Genomic DNA, 18,530 nt, shown 5'->3' on the forward strand with positions numbered 1-18,530 from the left:
TTAGGCTGAGTACTTTCTTTAACTGGGTCATTTACCAGTCTCTCTTGCTCTTAAAAGTAGATTAAATGTGTAAACTTACATTTAATTACCTGTAACAGAACACTTATGGGCAACATGTTAGAGTGCCCTTAATTCTGTATGAAAATAAAATAAAAGGAAGAAGGGAGTCCTAAAATACGTACAAAAATGACTAGCTACTTCCTCAAATAAGCTTTTGATCCGTGGGCTGACAGTGGTAGTACAGATGCTTACAAGATGGAGACAAATTCATTTTTCTTTTGTATGCTTCAACTTGTAAAAAAAAAAAAAAAGAAAAAAAAAAGAACAACTGTGAAACAGAATGCTGTCCCATCTCCTTCCCACCCCCATCCTCTCTCATTTTCTTTAGATCAGGGGCCAAAAACAGATAAAAAGAAAGGGAGAGAAAAAAAAGGACAGGAAGAACTTAAGAGAACGTGGAAACCTAAGCTCAAAACCTATAAATGTCTCTGGACAGCTATAAGGTAAGAAGTAATGAGAAAAGTATTTGGAACAAACCCATGCCAGCCTGGCTGATTCTGAGCCGTTACCTCTCTGCAGAAGAAATCAGAAGGCTAACGGCTCTAAGCCTCTGAACCTTCTTCAGCACATTGATGAATCTTTTTAAATCAGCAGTATAATAACATTTTCTCCTGTATTACCTACAGGAGGAACTACTGCTGGTGCTGCGTTTCACAAAGAGATATCACACCTGAAATGTAAATCAAATAGGAGCTGTAATTTTCCCACCTCTATCAGCACAGCATTGTCCACAGCTACAAGGCAGCATGGGCTGGGGTGCTGGGCACTGAGTGCCCAGTTAGAAATCCTTATAACTTCCAATGCTGATGTATTTCAAATCTGGCAGTGTTGATTCAACCTGTCACTTCAAGGCAACAGACCGAGATCCTGCATTTTCAGGCTGGGCCCTTCAGATAGCTGTATGGTATGTGCACTACAGCCCCCCCGGCACTCTCTGTGTGCATGGTAAGTTTGCCTTGCTTTGCATGCCAGCAGCTCCCTCTTCTCCATCTATTTCTGTGCATTGTTCTGCCTCTGAAGAGCTTGTCAGAAAAATAAGGAATTTATTTGTGTAAGTCAGTGGAGTTAAATAGTATAACAAGCAAGACATAAGTCAGCCACATGCTTTCAGATTTTCTAATCAAATATTGAAATAATACACAACAAATGATGCTGTATTCTAACAAATTCAAGATGTAGTCAAGAAAGCTTTATTACAGCGAACAGTGAAGAAGTTAAACCTTTATAGGTATAATGAACAATGTTATTCAAAACAAGTCATAGAATAGTCATTGTCTATAATGCATTTATATGCCTATGGTATGATAAAATTAATACAAATATGAATTTATTTCCATAATATAACACCAAATAGAGCAATTAGGCTACAATTCTTGCAGTTCACCAAACAAAAGTAAGAATATATAGTTATGCTGGCCAGGATGCAAAGAACTGACCCTCACAGGCAGCTTACTTGCAGTAGAAACAGAGAAGGAATATGATGCCAAAGGTTTTGGAGGTTCTGTGGCTCTACTCGTGATCATATAAGAGTATCTACAGGAAACAACAGTGTGCAGACCCCACTTCCCTTCTCTCAAAGGAGGTAAAGTTAACCCAAGATATTCATTGAGACTTGTCCTGCTTTTACATCTCTGCCCAGACATATGCATTGCTCCACTATCTAGCAAAGTATTTTTATTCAGAAGCCATATTTGTAGCATTTATGTATGATCTATAAGATTGGAATTAATAGGGAAATAAGGTTCCTCCAGAGGAACCCATACACATTAGCCATTAGAAATGATGTAAAATTAAAGAATATTCTTGCACTCATTGCATAGCCACTGCACCTACGTGTGCCTCGGTCTGCCCTCCTGGTAGTTCAGTGCCGCTCCTCTGAAATAACTTGTGATTTACTCCAGCATATGATAGACCCAGAATTCTCTGTCTGGTTACAACTGTTAAAGAAGTAACAGCATAACTAATGACTTGCCAATAGCTTTTAAAGGCCCAAATGTGTTTTGTTTACTTTATGGAAGGTGTGGGAGCCACTCAGCTTTTTTTATTGTCTGTACAATCACTGCCAATGACAGGAGCTCAAGTTCTGCTTTATTTCTCACACGGAATAACTCTTTGTTTGTGCAAGTAAACAAAACACTATGGCTGTGTGCAAAAGATGGGGGAACGAGTGGAGGTCAATAGAAAACACCGCAGTTTTGTTTCACGTGGGTGCTAATATTAAATAAATAAATAAATGCATACGTACATATATGGAAAAACTTCCCTAAAGAACAAGCCGCTGAATTTTTCTGGCATGTGTCACAATGTTTAAAGTTTAGAATGGCAATGAACTCTGTTGAGGAAGCCTTTCTGAGCGCACATGAGCATTGCCATTTGCCCGCTAGGCACAGATTTCAGAGTGAGCTGAAACTGCGCCCACTGAGCTGCCAGAAAACGCGCTCCTCTGGCTCGGCGGCTGCTGGGGACATAAGGTAGGGCTCAGAGCTGAAGTGCTTCCTGGGATCTCTGCACCAAGAGAGGGGGCGAGGACTCAGGAAAGGCAAAGAGAACGAAGATACAGACATCAAAATTAAGAAAAGGTTTGCCATATAAAACACTCATGTCAAAATAAGTCGAAGAAAGAAGAGATGTTACAATAAATGAAACGAGAGATGAGGCTAATGCCCCAGTAAAGCACAGCGTGGCATAAAGACACGCTGGCCTTGGATACCACCAAACATACAGCTCTGTTCCTGCCCTGCAAGTCCCACATGATTTGGTTTGATCAATGCACATAATTCTTCATCACTAAAAGTAAGAAAACCAACCCAACCCCAAATACTACTACTTTTTGAGCAATCGGAATACAAACAAATCTCTATTTCTATCCATTAACAGGAAACTTGGGAAATGCAAATGATGGCTGGAATTTCAATTTTCAATGTCTAACGTAAAGAATACATCACATATGTATGCCTAAGTTACATGACCCATGTTCTAGCTCACAGGAGTTCTTAAACCTTCTGAAACTTGTCTGCTTGGGCTGTGCAAAAATAAAGTATCTTTCAGTTAGGAAAGCAGACCGTGCACTGCAGTTACTGTTTGCCCTGACCCACACGCTAGCAAGAATGCACAATGACTGTCCTCCATTCCATGCCATTCTAGAGGTAGATGTGAAACCACTGCACAGCTGGACCATCAAAACACCCCTGTGGGAGAATTCTCATGCAAATATCTATCTGTTATCCAGTCAAAGCAATCTCAACCCAAAACTTATCAGGGCATTGGCTAAAACGAAAAGAAAAAAATCACATTATAACTTGGTTTTGAGCAAGACAACTGCTGCATTATGCCTTACATTACTTACACATTAAGCATATTGCCCTAATGCAGCAAACACACCTGTCAAAACTTGCAAGCTTTCTTAGCGATACCTCAGTTTCACAGTGGTGAACACAGAAATCACATCATTTAAATAAATGCCATGTTACATGACAGCTTTGTTTATGCTACATGATAATCTGAGAAGCACGGGTCGTCAGTGGAGGCAGAAATGGGCCCAAGGCATTTCTCTTTTACTTGAGCATCAGTAAGACTGAAAAGAGAAGGAGTGAGCATTAGGTCACCACAGAGCAGTTCTGAAGGAGCTTTTTCTTCTGGGTGAATTTATATTTAGTTTCATAAATAGAATCAGTCCATCAAAGTGAAAGAGAGTCTTCCTTAGAAACATTACTATAAATAAGTTAATGTATAAACATATTTCTCCTTTTTTTTTTTTCTTTAATGAACTAGATGCTAGCTGGACATTGCTGAGGTAGATATGTCACAGAAATTTTAGAAATTTAAATTGCTTTTAAATACTCAAATAACATGTAGAAATTTTAATTTTTCAGCCTTTTAACTCAGAGCTCAGATCTAGAATTTTTTCCAAGCTTTTATTTTCTTCTCATGCTGTATTTCTAAATTCTCTATTGCCTTTAATTAAGATCTCCCTAGGCTACTTATTTAGTTTTGAAGAATGGAACTTGCTTACTAAATGAATTTTCTCAGGCTTTGCAGGGTTTACTTCCGTTATGAGATGCCACTGCAGTGTAGGCTGAGATTTGTTCTAATCTCAGTGGGGGAATACGCTGCTCTTAAAAACACCACCAAAAAACAGAGCAACACCACTGACTTTAATGGAAGTTATGCGATTGTAGAAAAGAAATTTGGCCCCAAATGAAGGAGTCATCTCCCCCTAAATCAGCTGCAGACCATCTCCTCACTAGCTGGATGCCCCTACATTCTGCACGTGCAGGCTGCAGCCAGAGGAGTGGTGCTGTCCTCTTGCAGTGCCCACCTCCTGCCTGCCCTGCCCAGCCTCTCTCCCTGTGGCCAGCCCTAACCCGACCCTGAAGAACTGAATCTCATTTGTCTTTACCTTCAAATTCTAGCTTATTTTAATTTCTGTATTCACTTCCTAGGCCACTGGATGCCACAGCTCCACGCGCTCACATCTAGCTCAGTGCAGTGGCTGCCCAGGAGCCGACATGCATTTGCAGTATGAACATCTAACATGCTATGCTTTGTTTCACTAATCATCTGTTTTGAGTGAGCACACAAAGACCACTTCATAATTTCTGTGTTCTCCCTTTCAAATCAAGCTTGATTTTTTTCAAATGTTTAATCTGTCAAGATGAACAGGAAATTAAAAAATGATTTTTAGGTTTTTCATATTTATTTTTAGCCAAATACAAAAATGACACTGCAAAAGGCAGATACCTATACCCCATCATGTGCCAGAGGTGAAAGAAAATTGTATTAGCGCTCTACTAACTACGGTGTTAACTGCTCTCAGATGAATTCTCATATTTTTCTGGTAATTCACAGTGTGCAATAGGCAGTGCAATCTAATTCACCACAACTGCATAATTTTGGGCCAACTTGCTATTGATAAATAATGCAAGTATTAGGTTATTAAATTTTTTACAATTAAGTGACTAAGAAAGCTGTTTATTGCCTTCCGTTATGCCCTCTGTTAATAAGATCGTTGTTGCAGATGTTCATGTATGCTGCATTGATGTTTAATGGTGCATGATGCTCTAGGTGGTTCCCATAACCTTGCTTTGTCTACTATGAGCTGACTCAATTGATATGATAATAGAGAAAAGAGGTCTGAAACAAGCTGGGCTGTACTGGCACAATTTGCATAACCTTAAAATTTGCCATCACTTGGTAGCCAACTGCTCCTAAAATTCTTTTTCACTTGTCAGCACTGACAATATATCTGAAGAAACAGCATTCTGCAATTGGACGGATGAGGAGGAAAGAGAGGGCATGCACAATTTATTGCACTTCTATATTCTATCAGGAAATGTACTTATTATCAAATTTAGAAAGCCAACAATTTGGAATCCAGTTCTGCAGTTTCATTCATGATCAATTGCTGTAAGCCACAAAGCATGGCCTGGCATCTTTTCAGGTTCCCAGTACAATATCACAGTGTCAGATTACAAGGGATATAAATATTTGGTTCCACGGACTCCTCTCTGATTTAGTTTTGACTGCAGGAATCAGGATGGATTACAAGGGGCCGGGTGGGCTCAGGGTAGCAGAGCACAGCAAATAAAATCACGGGGAGTCACCTTCCAAACTCCAAATCTGGTTTCTGACAAGTGTCTGTATTCTTTATAAGGAAACATTATTATTAAGTCATTTAGTAGGTAAAGCCAAAACCTAATAATATAAAAATCATTCAAGTTTGCTATATTTACTAAATCTGCTGTCTGTATGTAGTTTAAGTCAGGTCTGCTTATTTTACTGCTTTTTGTACTCATAATAAACAAAACAAAGTGGAAGTAAGCTGGAGCCTGCTTTGATTTAAATAGGATCAACTATGTAAAATTTATTTTTGTGGTATTGAAGGCTTATGTCTAAACTGCCACTTCATAACCGTGTTACGCTCACTTGTGTCAAGGCCAGGTCACTGGTATATGAGTAACGTTTTACTTTTCACAATGGGATTTAAACCATTCCCACTTTGTTTTACCTGTAAAACTTAACTGTGGAAATCACTGAGCCAAACTGATCATAAAACCTCACAATTCCACCTGCATACAATTAACCATTTTGAAGAATTCCAATGTACTCATGCTCTTCCTGGCTCCAGTGTTAGCTCTAAATGTTTTGCTGCCTTGCACAAATTGTATCCTATATCCCCAAAGTCAGGGGAAGCAGGACTCCATGAACCCTCCTCTTTGTCCACTTTTTCCACTAGCAGGCATCTCTACTCTATGTCTCCTGGAGATAAGAATTTGTCTTATCAGCCACCTATTTACCACAACTTCTATTGCCTGCGACTGAATGCTACAGCAGAGAAACTTCTAATCAAAGGGTCAGTTCCTACAGTTAATTTCCTTCTAGGGTCACCATACATACCCATATTTTACTCTCCTTCCACTCTATGCAATTATTTTATAGTGACTATTTGAGCTGGTGAAGATTAGAGGCTTGAAAACATAAGTTCCATCATTTAAGGCAAAAGCATGCCACGGATAGCTACAATTTAAACTTTTCTACAATGTTCATTCAACTGTAATCACAAGATGGGAAATAAAATCTCTAAATTAAAGATGATAGGCTATCAGAGTCTGTAGGGCACCTTCTGAGTGGAGATTCTGCTGTTGAAACTCCTCTGTGATGATTTGCTATGAAGTGAACTGCTGCCTAACAAAAAAATAAAGGTGAAAACTGCCAAAACAATAGAAAAAAAGATCTTCTACAGAAGATATTCTGTCTAGCTGCCAGCGGTCAAAGGGTCCAGTTTTTTATGCACCTCATTTGTAACAGACAGGAGACACCTTAAGGTAAGATGTGTTATAAAATCTCTAGGCATACATTCAGTTCTTTTTTTGTATAACCTCTAGGTAGACTACAAAAATTGAATCAAGAGATTGCAGACAAGTTACAACACACAAAAAGACACGTGGATCTGTATAAACCATTTATATTCATGAGCGTTTTAAGTTCTCCATGGCCATAATCAATACCCAATGAAGTTAATGAGATCTTTCCATTGATTTCAGAAGACACCAGGCTGAGCCTCAGAGACAATAGTATCATATTCTCTGCAAGCACACCAGCTGATAACACATACTTTGATAAGTTACTAGCTTCCCATTTGTATTTTCAGCAAAAGACAGGCTATCTCATTTCAAATTCATGTTGCAAAATGAGCAGTTTAATGATATAAAACTCAAAATGGAGCATTTAATAACTAATTGAGGCGCAGTCAAGGCTATAGTAGTTACCTGTGATGTTACAGCCAATACGAGATCCATAAATAAGATAACTGTTACTTGTTTATGAAGGAAATGAAAATAGCCTTAATGTGTAGTCCTCCCAATAGGTTGAGGTTTTGTTTTCTTTAGAATCCCTACAAAGCAGTGCTTCGAACTCTTATGTCTCCTAACACATCTAAGCCCATCCAATAGATTTAATCACTGATAAGTAGAGTTATAAGTTCAAACTGGCCTTGACCTTGGGCAGTATGACATTATCTGAAAACCATTAATGGTCTGAAACTAAAGGAAGGGCTCATTAATAAAGGCAAAACTGTACAAAGGTAAAAAAAAAAAAAAAAAAGGAAAAGAAAAAGAAAAAAAGGAAGTTTTATTAAAAGTATTGATCATGACCTAGGGCACTATAGACATTGATCTTCCCATGTTTCCACAGGAAAAAAAAAAGTTAAGCCAACAAATTATTGATCTATTATGAAACCTGCTGAACAAGGTATACATTTAATTTCTTAGCATGAGAAAAATAATCACATCATATCAGGGTAAAGAGAAAAGATATTTCTTAAGAACTACTGGCAGTTGAATGTATGGCAAAAAAACTTACTTCTTGACTGATTACATAAAATAGCCACTCTATTAGTACAATTTTAACCCAAGCATAAGGAGGGGAGAAGCCTTTGCACTGCAACCCTTTAAACCATGGGTTTCAGATTTCAGTTCATGAAACCATATGTTTTAAAGGAGAAATGGGTAGCATAGAGCACAGGATATTGCGGCAACACAGAACGTGTGTACAGAAAAGGAAAATTCTGAACTTGAAACAAAGTTGAACTTGAAAAGTTTATAGAATGATTGTTGTACATGAAAGGTGATACTATAGTTCTAGACTTTCTTAACATTATAGCTGCAAAAACAGTGGCTGAAAAGAAGTAATCAGAATTTCATACTTGGTGCACAGCGAGGTGTAAATTTTCAGAAAATAGGGGATAACCTCAACAAAGTTGTATCCATAACATGCCCACCAAGAAGCATAAACTCAGTTTGGAGGGCTGTCATTAGTTCTAGTGCTTCCTATGTGCTGGATGACTGATTCTGCAGTCTCACCACTCTTTTAGCATAATTCTATGATAAAACTGTTGGTTTTCAAAATGTAAGATGCCAAAAAGACCATTTATTTTTTTGATAATATACTCATAGATTTGTCTCTTTATTCTTTGCTCTTTGATTAGCAGACATAATTCTACAATATCATCAGCCGATGCTGAAGTAACTTTCCTTCCAGCCTGAGAACTGCAGACTTTGTTGCCAGATGGAAGATAGAAATAAAACATGACTTGGAGTGAGGCTCCACATTAATTGAATCCAGTATGGTTTGCAGGTACCATAGTGTCTTCCTGCCTTGTTTTCTACTGCAGTTCCTGAACTCTGTGTACCCATGCTGGCACCAGTATACACTAGTACCCATACAAGGCCTGTTTTGATGTTAATTGTGCCTGTCTGCTACAGACAGCATCTTCAGCTATGTGTAGTGCTTCCAAGAAGAGCTCTTCAGTATCCTGTACATCATCTCCTTGGTTTAAACTCATTTAGGGTAGTAAAACCAAAAGTTGAGCGTGAAGGATTGCAAAAGCATCCCATACTACTGGGCTATAAAATCATTTGTCAATCTTTATTAAAATGGTTCACTCGTGAAGAAAAAATCCACTTTTAAATACACAGTGATGGGTTCTAAACCACCTATTACCATACAATAAAGAAAAAGAAGTTACAACATGAAAATGGCAGCCAGAAGAGCAAATAAAATGTGAGGAACTGTTATGAGGAATGAAGAACAAAGGAGAGAAAAAAATCACATCACTTTGTAAACTTCTCATTCATGTTGAACCTTCTACTGGCCCCCCCCATAATATATATATAGCAGAACTGAGAAAAAATGTAGGGAAGGATAGCAGGGTTGTCATAATAACAGAACAAGCAAACAAAAAGACTGGTGAAGGAGAAACAAGCAAGAGTTCTCTGGAGTTTGTTGCATTTGGAATGATTACTGACTGCTCATTGCAATACGAGAAGAGGGAGATAGCCAATAATGCTCTTAAGTGGCTGAATCCAAGCAGTTTTTACAAGCACCCACTACTACACGTGCAGACATTAGGTTAGATGGACCTTTGGACTGACCCAGTCCTGCTCCCCTTTTCCACTCCACATTGCCTCCCCAGCATCACATAAATTCCTGTTACACAACCAGTGCAGCAGTGTATCAACAGTTACATCTCCAAGAATTCCTTTTAGACTTATGGAACAAAAATTGACTTCCTGGGTCTACATATCTGTATTTGAGAAACAAATACAGGAATTCTTCTGTTTAAGAGGAAATATTGACAAGTCCTAAGTGTGGGATAGGGACCCCTATTTATTGCCAGCAAACATATTTTTCATAGCTGAAAGAGGCAACTTTTTGTTGGAATGACAGAATGTAAATTAATTGTAGCACCTGAAATTCAGGTTATGTTTAACGAAAGGTGAAGTTTTGCCTTGAAAATTCCTTATTGCTAGTGATTAAACAAGAAATGGCAATTTCCTGACTTTACTCTTAATTGCTGGGCCAAAGTGACGTGTTATTACATTAGACCAAAAAAGATACTCTTTTCTTTAAATTGATACCAAATTACTGAAAACACACATGCACACAACTTACATATATAAATATATATTTACTTATATGCCGATAGGTGTACAGGTATATGCATTCTCTGAGGTGAAATTATTGACCTTTAATTCCAGTTAAGATACAGGTGTCCAGGAACGTAGGTTTTAATAATGTGTTTCAGCTGTCTAATAAAATGCTCAGATCTCCTCTCCCACACAGCATGAAATCATGAGTGGTCTCAGTTACAAAAGGTATTACCAGCTTTGCTATTCATTAATCCCTATCAAAAAAGGTTCATTATTAATTTAGGTTTTGTGCCTCCTAAGTCACAACTACACTAAAATTAATTCTGTTGGGCTTTTTGGCTCCTTTGTTGTGTGACTAGCAGACCAAAATTTCCTTTTTTCTTAAATCCATTTCTAGTATTTAAGTTTTACTTTACATTTGTGAATATGACAGGAGAGGGAATAGTGAAGCTCTGAAATCATGTGAAAAAGAGAATGCATTGTAACATAACCCAACTGCATGTCCAAGACGTGACTTTTTGTTTGTGCAAACACACAGGAAGGCTGTCTGATAAAAAGAGCAAGTCAAGATTTTTCCTGTCTGGAAAGCTGAGAATGAAAGCTAGGAGACCTAAGGGAAAAGTACTTTTTCTTGCTTCTTACAGGCAAACAAACAATACAGAGTAATTTACAGAAAGAGGAGCTGCAAACAGACCCACCATAAAATGTCAGCAGTGTCAATAGTAATAAATACTTCTTTGTTTTATAGATAAGCTTACAAGATAACACGGTGGTCTATGATTGCAGCACAACCTGATAAAAAAAAAAAAAAAAATACAGACCTCTGTTTAGACTGTTATATGCTTAAACATCAGTTTAAAAACTCTCCTTTTAAATGATTTTAACATATCTTTACAACAAGAGGTTTCCTCATTCATAAATACAGACTCTCCATTCTTCACCTTTCGTTAAACATAGCCTGAATTTCAGGTGCTACAATTAATTTACATTCTGTCATTCCAATGAAAAGTTGCTATATTCATTTAGATCAGGTTTTGGTTCTATTCAAATGCATAGAAACTCTTAATTTGTGAATGTATGTGCATACATTACTTTGAGAATGGCTGTCCTGGGTTACACCAACATCCATTTAGCTCAATACCCTGTTTCAGAGAACAGATAGAGGCAAATACCTGATATTACTCTAACATAAAAAGCTTGGTAGTGGGCTCTAAAATTTGGTAACATTGCAAGCTTTATTATTCCGTATTAACTTGGCCATACAGTATATGCTGTGTAATTTATGGAACTGATTAAATAACATGTAGAAATAACAAGTTAGAAGTTCCCCAAACTACTTCAGTGTATACTTTATGTTAGGTGCATTTCAGGATTATTAAGGGAGACCCTTCTCATTCTACCACATTGTATTCCAAAGCCCAAATACATTTCCTGAAATATTCTCATGCCATCCATTGACAAACTGAAGAAGATGTAAGCAATGTCATTAACTCAGTAAGCCCTAATTCAGCTGGTTTTAATGTTCAAATCCTTAAAAATTCATTTATTTACTACTGCCATTTTCTAACAAATGAGCCTATTACAAATGTGCCCTTAACAGAGGTGGTCTTGCAAACACTGGGGAGGAAAAAGAAAAGAACATTCTATGTTCAGGCCTGAACATGCCAGATTTCATCATTCATAACTTGAAAAATGCTAAAGTGATTTTCTTTACATTTGGACTGTTTTTCTTTCCTCTATTAAAGCTATAAAACTAGCTAAGTCTAAAGTTTGTAGCTTCAGCTGTTTTTGAATTATGCAAATATTTCAATATTAAATTGTTTCTCCATTGTCAAACTGATTTTGCTCAGACTTTCCAAAGATTTCCCTTTGGGCGAAGACTAGTCACAGAATGTATCAGACTTAAAGTAATTTGTTTAAAAATGTTATGAGCAAGTCTGTAAAAAAAAGGATAGTTTTCAGAGCATTTGATTCTGACAAACGATACAGCACACAAATAGATGTGACATACACGTTGTTGTCAGAGTTTGTGATTTTTGGTGTGTTTATGAAAAGCCCCAGCTGCTGAAACCAGGAGATTGGAGATGTTCATCAGCCCTTCCCTTCCTTCCTTGCCTATATATTTTCTTTGGTTACAGAGGAGAGTGTTGAAACATGAAATGAATGTATTCCACAAACTCAGGAACCTGGAGTCAAATTCAGAACAGATGGACCCAGGTAGTGGTAGTGGGACCAGAGTCTGATAGCCAAGCAATTCCCTCTATGGCCAAAAAGCATCCATACAAGGCATTAACCTTGTAATGTTGTTCCTCAAATAAACTTTCCTCAGTAAGCAAGTTCACTGATCCTATTTTCAGTTACTACTATCTTTCCCAAACCATAGTCCTCTGTACTGCAAGGTTTCATCAGAAGTGTACTTCTCAGGTTATTTTTTTTTCAGGAGAGTTTTGTTGAAATTCAGACATTTTGGGGACTGATGTTAGAGACAGTTACAGCATTCGTGTCATCTTGTGGTTCTTACAGTCACTAAGAAGCTCCAATGCCTTTAAATTCTTCAGTAGAAAGATAAAATTTGATGTCAGAGGAAAATACACCCAAATGACACGAACAGGAGAACTTTAGGCATTGATCGCATGCTCTGAGAAGCCTTGTTAGAAGCCGACAGTTAATTTAGTCAACATTTAATCTGCCACAGTGTTTGTGTGCCAATCCCACACACTCCTTTCCTTTCCTATAAAACATACTGATCACACTCAGTTTGAATATGAGATTGCCTTCTTCTTGCAATTATTCCTACTGACAGAGAACAGGAAGGAAGGGGAGAGGAAAGGAGCCTTGGGGCTGGAGTATTGTGATGGAGGAGATAAGAACAGACAGCAGAAAGGCCCCATGTGCTCCATGATAGAGACATTTTTTCTCTGAAAACACAAATAATTCAGACAGATTAGGAATTTGGACTGATAAATGGGAATAGCTTGGACTGAGATGGCTGATGCAGTTACTTCCCACCATTTTCACGAACTGCTCCAGTTGTGTGGGCCTCTAAGTTGCTTGTCAATCAGTGCCTGAGCCGCCACAGTTCATGGTCTCCTACAGGTGAGCCAGCAGTGGTTTTGGTGGGCATTAAAACAATGTTGGGTGATCAGCAGCAATTCACATACTGATTCAACATCCTTGCTTTAGGGCTGGGACAGATCCCTGAAGGAAGTGGTTTTTTAGCTGTCTCAGTCTATCAGATCCTATGCTCTGAACTTCTTGGTCAACCTTTCTTTTATTTTGGTAACGATCTGCACCTTCCTGCTCTATGCTCTACTCCTCAAGTACTTACTGATACTTCTGTTTTCTGGGAACCTGCAATAATCCTTTTTATCTATCTCATTTTCTCCCCTTCCAACCAAAGCTGTACTGAAGTGGATCCCCTCATTATTTCCATTCTCTGGTTATCACTCAAATTGTATGTAACCCACCAAAGAGGTGCACTCCTACTCTGGTAATCCAGTCCTTCTCAGCTTAGCCCCATGGCAGCCTTGTCCAGGACAATAGGCAGAGGCTGTATTTAACTGAGGAAATAGATATCTGGTAGGGATGCTCTTACAGCTACAACGCTGTCTTTCTCACTGTGTAATGCCTGGGCTGAGATGGGCAAGACCTGAGAGGTGGCTGTCCATATGTCTCTTCATAGAACAGTCCAGTTCAAGGCACCTGCTTCTACTTGTTGGGCTACAGTGAAGGCAGGCTCTGTGTTGCTTTCCACAGGGAAAACAGAAAAGGAGAAAAAAACAAAAGGGGTAGAAAAAACACAAAGGCCAAATTCACCTTGGAGAATTGCACAATTTGAAGCTCCAGCTTCATTCAGATGTCATAAACTACAAACACTGGAACATGGGATCTACCCAACAGCTGATGAAGGATGGTTAATGGCAGTAGTGGAAGGAGAGAAAGAAATAGAAATAGAAATGCATACTGATCCCCCTCTGGTTAAGTTACTACTGACAGAAGTCTTTCAACTAATAAACATCCTAGACCCACATTCTTATTATTACTATTGATTTGGAAGAAATACAAAGCAGAACGTCCAGTAAGTCCAAACGTATAGCTTACTTACTACTTTGCAAATACTTGTTCAACCTAGGCACAAGGCACAAACTCTTTAAGAATACATATTTTTCTCAGAAAGGCAGGATAAACAACCATGCAAAACTTGCATTTTCAAAAACTTACTCTTCTGTGTATTAGAAAGGGGAAATGAATTTTATACTGGCAACTACTCTGAAGTACAGCAGGTCTTTCAAAGACCATTTAGAAACATTTTACACTTTCCAATGCAGGAAAGCACAACAAGACCTAATTGGTGCTGAATTAAGCATTAACAGTATTCCGTGCCATTGTGTGGTATCATCATATGCTAAATTAAGGGACACATTTTCCTCCTTTCATTATTATTTTAATGTGAAGAGGTGGGAAAAAGATGATCCATACCAAAGGATGGAAGAAGGGGGAAAACAATAACAAATTGGTATCTCTTTTGAGAATTGCCCCACAGGCCAAACATTTTTATGTTCTTAATCATTATTAAATGACTTAACATGACACACAGAGCCTGGCGAATGATTGCATCCTGACATGAGAACGAATTACAAATGAAATGAAAGATCAAGCTGTATTAGAGGACTGCCTCTGGGAAATGAAAATCTTTAATTCTCTTTTATTATTGACATTTATTTGGCTGCCATGAATAACAACATAGCAAAGAGATTCAGCTATGCTCGTGCACCAAATAGCTTATCCCACGGCTCAAAACTGCCTTAACATTTATCATGTTTGCTTTTGTAGCTGACACCATTGCATACACTCCCTATCCATCTTGCATTTATCATGCATATAAAGTGCATTTTCTAATTTAAGTTCACTTAATAGCAAACAAACAGCTAAGATTAGCAAGTGTCAGTCCTCAAATAAGCCCCCAGTTGTAAAAATATCAAAGAAGGGATTAATGGATTTGTTAACAACTACAGTTTGAAGAATAAAATAAGTACATAGTGAAAATTAAATAAGAGCACAGGAGGGTTACATGTAAGATTTAGGTTTACTACCACTATTACTATCTCATGTATAAAAACATTTTTACACTGCTATTTTTCAGCCAACTGTACAATACTCCAGTGGAGTGCCTCCATATGGGCCATTCACATAATGCAGTAACATTCTGGAAGCAATGCTTTCATCATTATTCAGCGAGATACACACACACAACTCTCAGTGACTGCTTTCTATTTTCTTTAAATCAGTTTGTAGCTAACAAAATACAGGAAGGAGCAAACTATTGGAAAAATCACTCTAACTGCTGCTAAGAATGATCTATACACCGGTGACATACCTACTTAGTGCCTTAGTGCCTAGCCTTGCAGCCACAGGCTGAAGTAAGTTCTGATTTTGAGGCAAATATTGTATGAGTAAGCACTGGTCCCTCAGGTGAAAAGCTTCCTCAACTTCACTTGATTTCCAAAGGAGGAATTCAACCTTGACTAATAACTTACCTTGTGCAGGAATGAATGACTACAATGGCTCACCACAGCACATGTTTTTAATAGCTTTATTTAGTCTAGAAGCATAGGTGGACAAAATTAAAGAGACTGTCAAAAGGTAGGCAGTCGTGTTTATAATGCTTAAATCTGTGCGTCGTACATCATCAATTTCGACAGCACAAACTACTTGTATCCCTGCTAGAACACCTTTTTCTCACATATTCCTTTGAGAATAGAAGAGCAGACAGCTGAGAAAAGCTTGAAGTGAGCTTTCTGCTCAAAGCAAAAAAGCCTGGAAATTCACTTAGTACTGGATTTCACTTCCTCCTTTTCACAAATGTTTAAATATACTCTACTGTTGCACAGCTGTTCTCAGCAGGCATAGTGTGTTCTTGTTTGCAGCAAAGATGGCTACACAGATAAAATCTCAAGTCATAAAATCTGAGCAAAACCAACTGGATCAATATTTTAGATCTGTGTTATATAGAAGTACTTCACATGTTCAGAACTAAATTCTCAGGCATTCCTGTGAAATATTAACTTCTCAAATTCAGAATCTTAAAACGATTAGAAGCATAACAGAGATGAGAAACACTAACATCAAAAGGCAAATGCTCTGCCTACCATTTAACAATTATAATAGGTAAAACCAGAATTCGTTGTTGCTTAACTAGAATATTTACTGAGTGACAACAAAGATATGAAAAATATACCTGTAGCCATTACAGTGTCCTCTTTCCCCTGGGTAAAGATTACAATTCGTTGCCTTTTAGTGTTCACCTTTGGCAGGGCTTGTGTCTTCCGGGCTATCTCTTTAATGTCTTCAGTCTATTAACAGGGAGAAAGAAAATTCTTGTAACCAGCATATTAGAGCAGTGAAAGATTGGAACTTTAATAGCAGATCAAAATATTTATTTTCTTATGGCTAGTAAAAAATAGACTACATTGTCAGTAGAGGAAGATTTTTAAACGGAAGAATACTTCATTCTCCTAAGGGTTTATGTAGTACTATGAGACCATTGTTTTTAATCTTGATAATGATAGTTCAGCTATTCCAATTGCTACAAAACTGCTAAGCTAACAAAGGAATTACAGAGCATTTCCTAACGAGCAATTAGTGGGCTTGGGTTTTTTTTGCTGCTGACTGGATTCTAACCGTACCTACCATAAAATTAAAAATAAAATTTGCAAGAGAATACTTCAGATAAACTCTGAGCTTGATTTTCATTCCATCTAGTCAGGTTTGATAGTACTATAATCCCTCTGATTTCAGAAGGATAACAAACATTGTTTCTTGAAATCCCCTACAGCAATTGATCTCAACATGTAAAACCACTGCACCCTGCAGCACCTTCAAAGGTGTGGAGCCCAGGTGGACATGCTGTGTGCTCACTAGCTCTCTGCATCACTGAGATGTAGGGAACGAAAAGGTGGGAGCCACTCAGTGGGGCACAGAACATCCCACAGTTTTCTGAAGTGAGGAAAAGCTGCAAAAAATTTAAGAATCTTTGCTTTAAAGGGACTTTGTACACCACAGCACATCTAGCTATAAACTGAGAACTTAGCATAATGAACCAAACCAGATATCCATCCAAAGCCTTTGGCAGCAACAAGTTTGAAATGTTGTACTTGATGCAAGAAACCCAACAACAGCACAGCTTGTCACTAGAATATCATCCTTCCTATTCTCGTAGTTGAGTTGCTGTATGGTTTGAAACACAACCATTGCAACTTCTAATTTATTTAGTTTTCAATCTAATCTAAGTATTCCTGTTATTAGTAGAAGCATTAAAACCTTTTATAATGATCTATGGAAGATTTTGTTCTCAAATTTATCTCAAGTCAGTAAGTTCCACAGATTAAGTTTGGTGTATATATAAACCTATTTCTTGCCATCATATATATATATATATATATATATATACACACACATATATATATACTTAACAGGATGAAAGTAAGACAGATAATTCTCTGTGTTATCTATTGAGCTGCATTTTATTCCTACATGTGTTAAATAACACCACACAGTGTGTGCACTTATGTACTTGCCACCACAGTGAAACGCAGCAGACGTGGTGAGGGCCTGGTGTTGAATATAATATGAAAGCATAACTATACTTTCTGCATTTTTTTTGTGATCTCTTCCATTATGAAACCCAACTCATTTTGACACAATTACATAATTAATAGAGTTCATTTATAAAGCTGTCCAGAGTGGTATCAAGTCATTTACCAGAGTTACAATTAATTTGTATTAATAAATTGATTTTATTCCTCTAAAATCAGCATTTAGTGTTATTTCTAAAACCAGGTCCTGCATGTGCAGTTTTGACTGCAGCTGCTGATTTTCACAAGTGCACTTGTTTTTCATCAGCAGCTCAGTTAAGCAGTGTAAGAACTATAATCTACACACCACCCAGTTACTTGCTGCTTTTTAGCAATCTTGTTGATCACACCACTGACAGCATTTCACCTTTCCACGGACAGTGAACAAGCCTGAGCTTTGCACTTACCAATATCCCTTTAAGTGAAAATTATCCAGCTCTTTTGCAATAGTTCTAGCCTCTCTTTAATTTCTCTTCTCTCTGGTAGTCAGTGAGCTCATATTGATTAATACACATTTGTCAAACACTATAATAATTTGCCCTTACTTACTGCTCTCTTTAAGTCTTATTTGAATTCTCTCATACTTTTAATCTCCATGTACAGTTTACTATACTAACACATCTGTACTATTTCATCTCCTGTTTAGACTCTTATCATGAGCTTTCAAAAGGCAACCTCTAGTGTTGGAGAAGACTGAGGAACCTTGAACCCCTCAGCAGATGGAGAGCAAACAGAGGCCACCTTAGCCCTAATTCTCAGAAGGCAAGAAGCCCCTTAAAATGCCAGAGAAAATAATTGCAACTGCTGTTCTTTTGTTTTCAAATGTCTTTTTAAGAGGAGATTTGTGAGTAGAAGGTATCAGCTGGTGGCACAAGCTGTTGGATAGGGCATGAGTGGAGAATTACAG

The 18,530-nt window shown here is 37.8% G+C and overlaps 1 protein-coding gene across 2 annotated transcripts in view; it reads right to left on the reverse strand.

Annotated features, from left to right (window-relative positions):
- The window catches only part of ADK (adenosine kinase), a 270,648-nt gene that overhangs the window by 21,783 nt on the left and 230,335 nt on the right, over window positions 1–18,530 (reverse strand). For both annotated transcript variants that reach the window (XM_031603000.2, XM_031602999.2), the window contains exon 9: window positions 16,228–16,342. In XM_031603000.2, coding sequence (XP_031458860.2) covers window positions 16,228–16,342 — 115 coding nt within the window. The remainder of the gene's footprint in view (window positions 1–16,227; window positions 16,343–18,530) is intronic.

The sequence above is a fragment of the Phasianus colchicus genome, chromosome 8 (assembly GCF_987193195.1).
Source record: "Phasianus colchicus chromosome 8, bPhaCol1.hap1.1, whole genome shotgun sequence".
NCBI lineage: Eukaryota > Metazoa > Chordata > Aves > Galliformes > Phasianidae > Phasianus > Phasianus colchicus.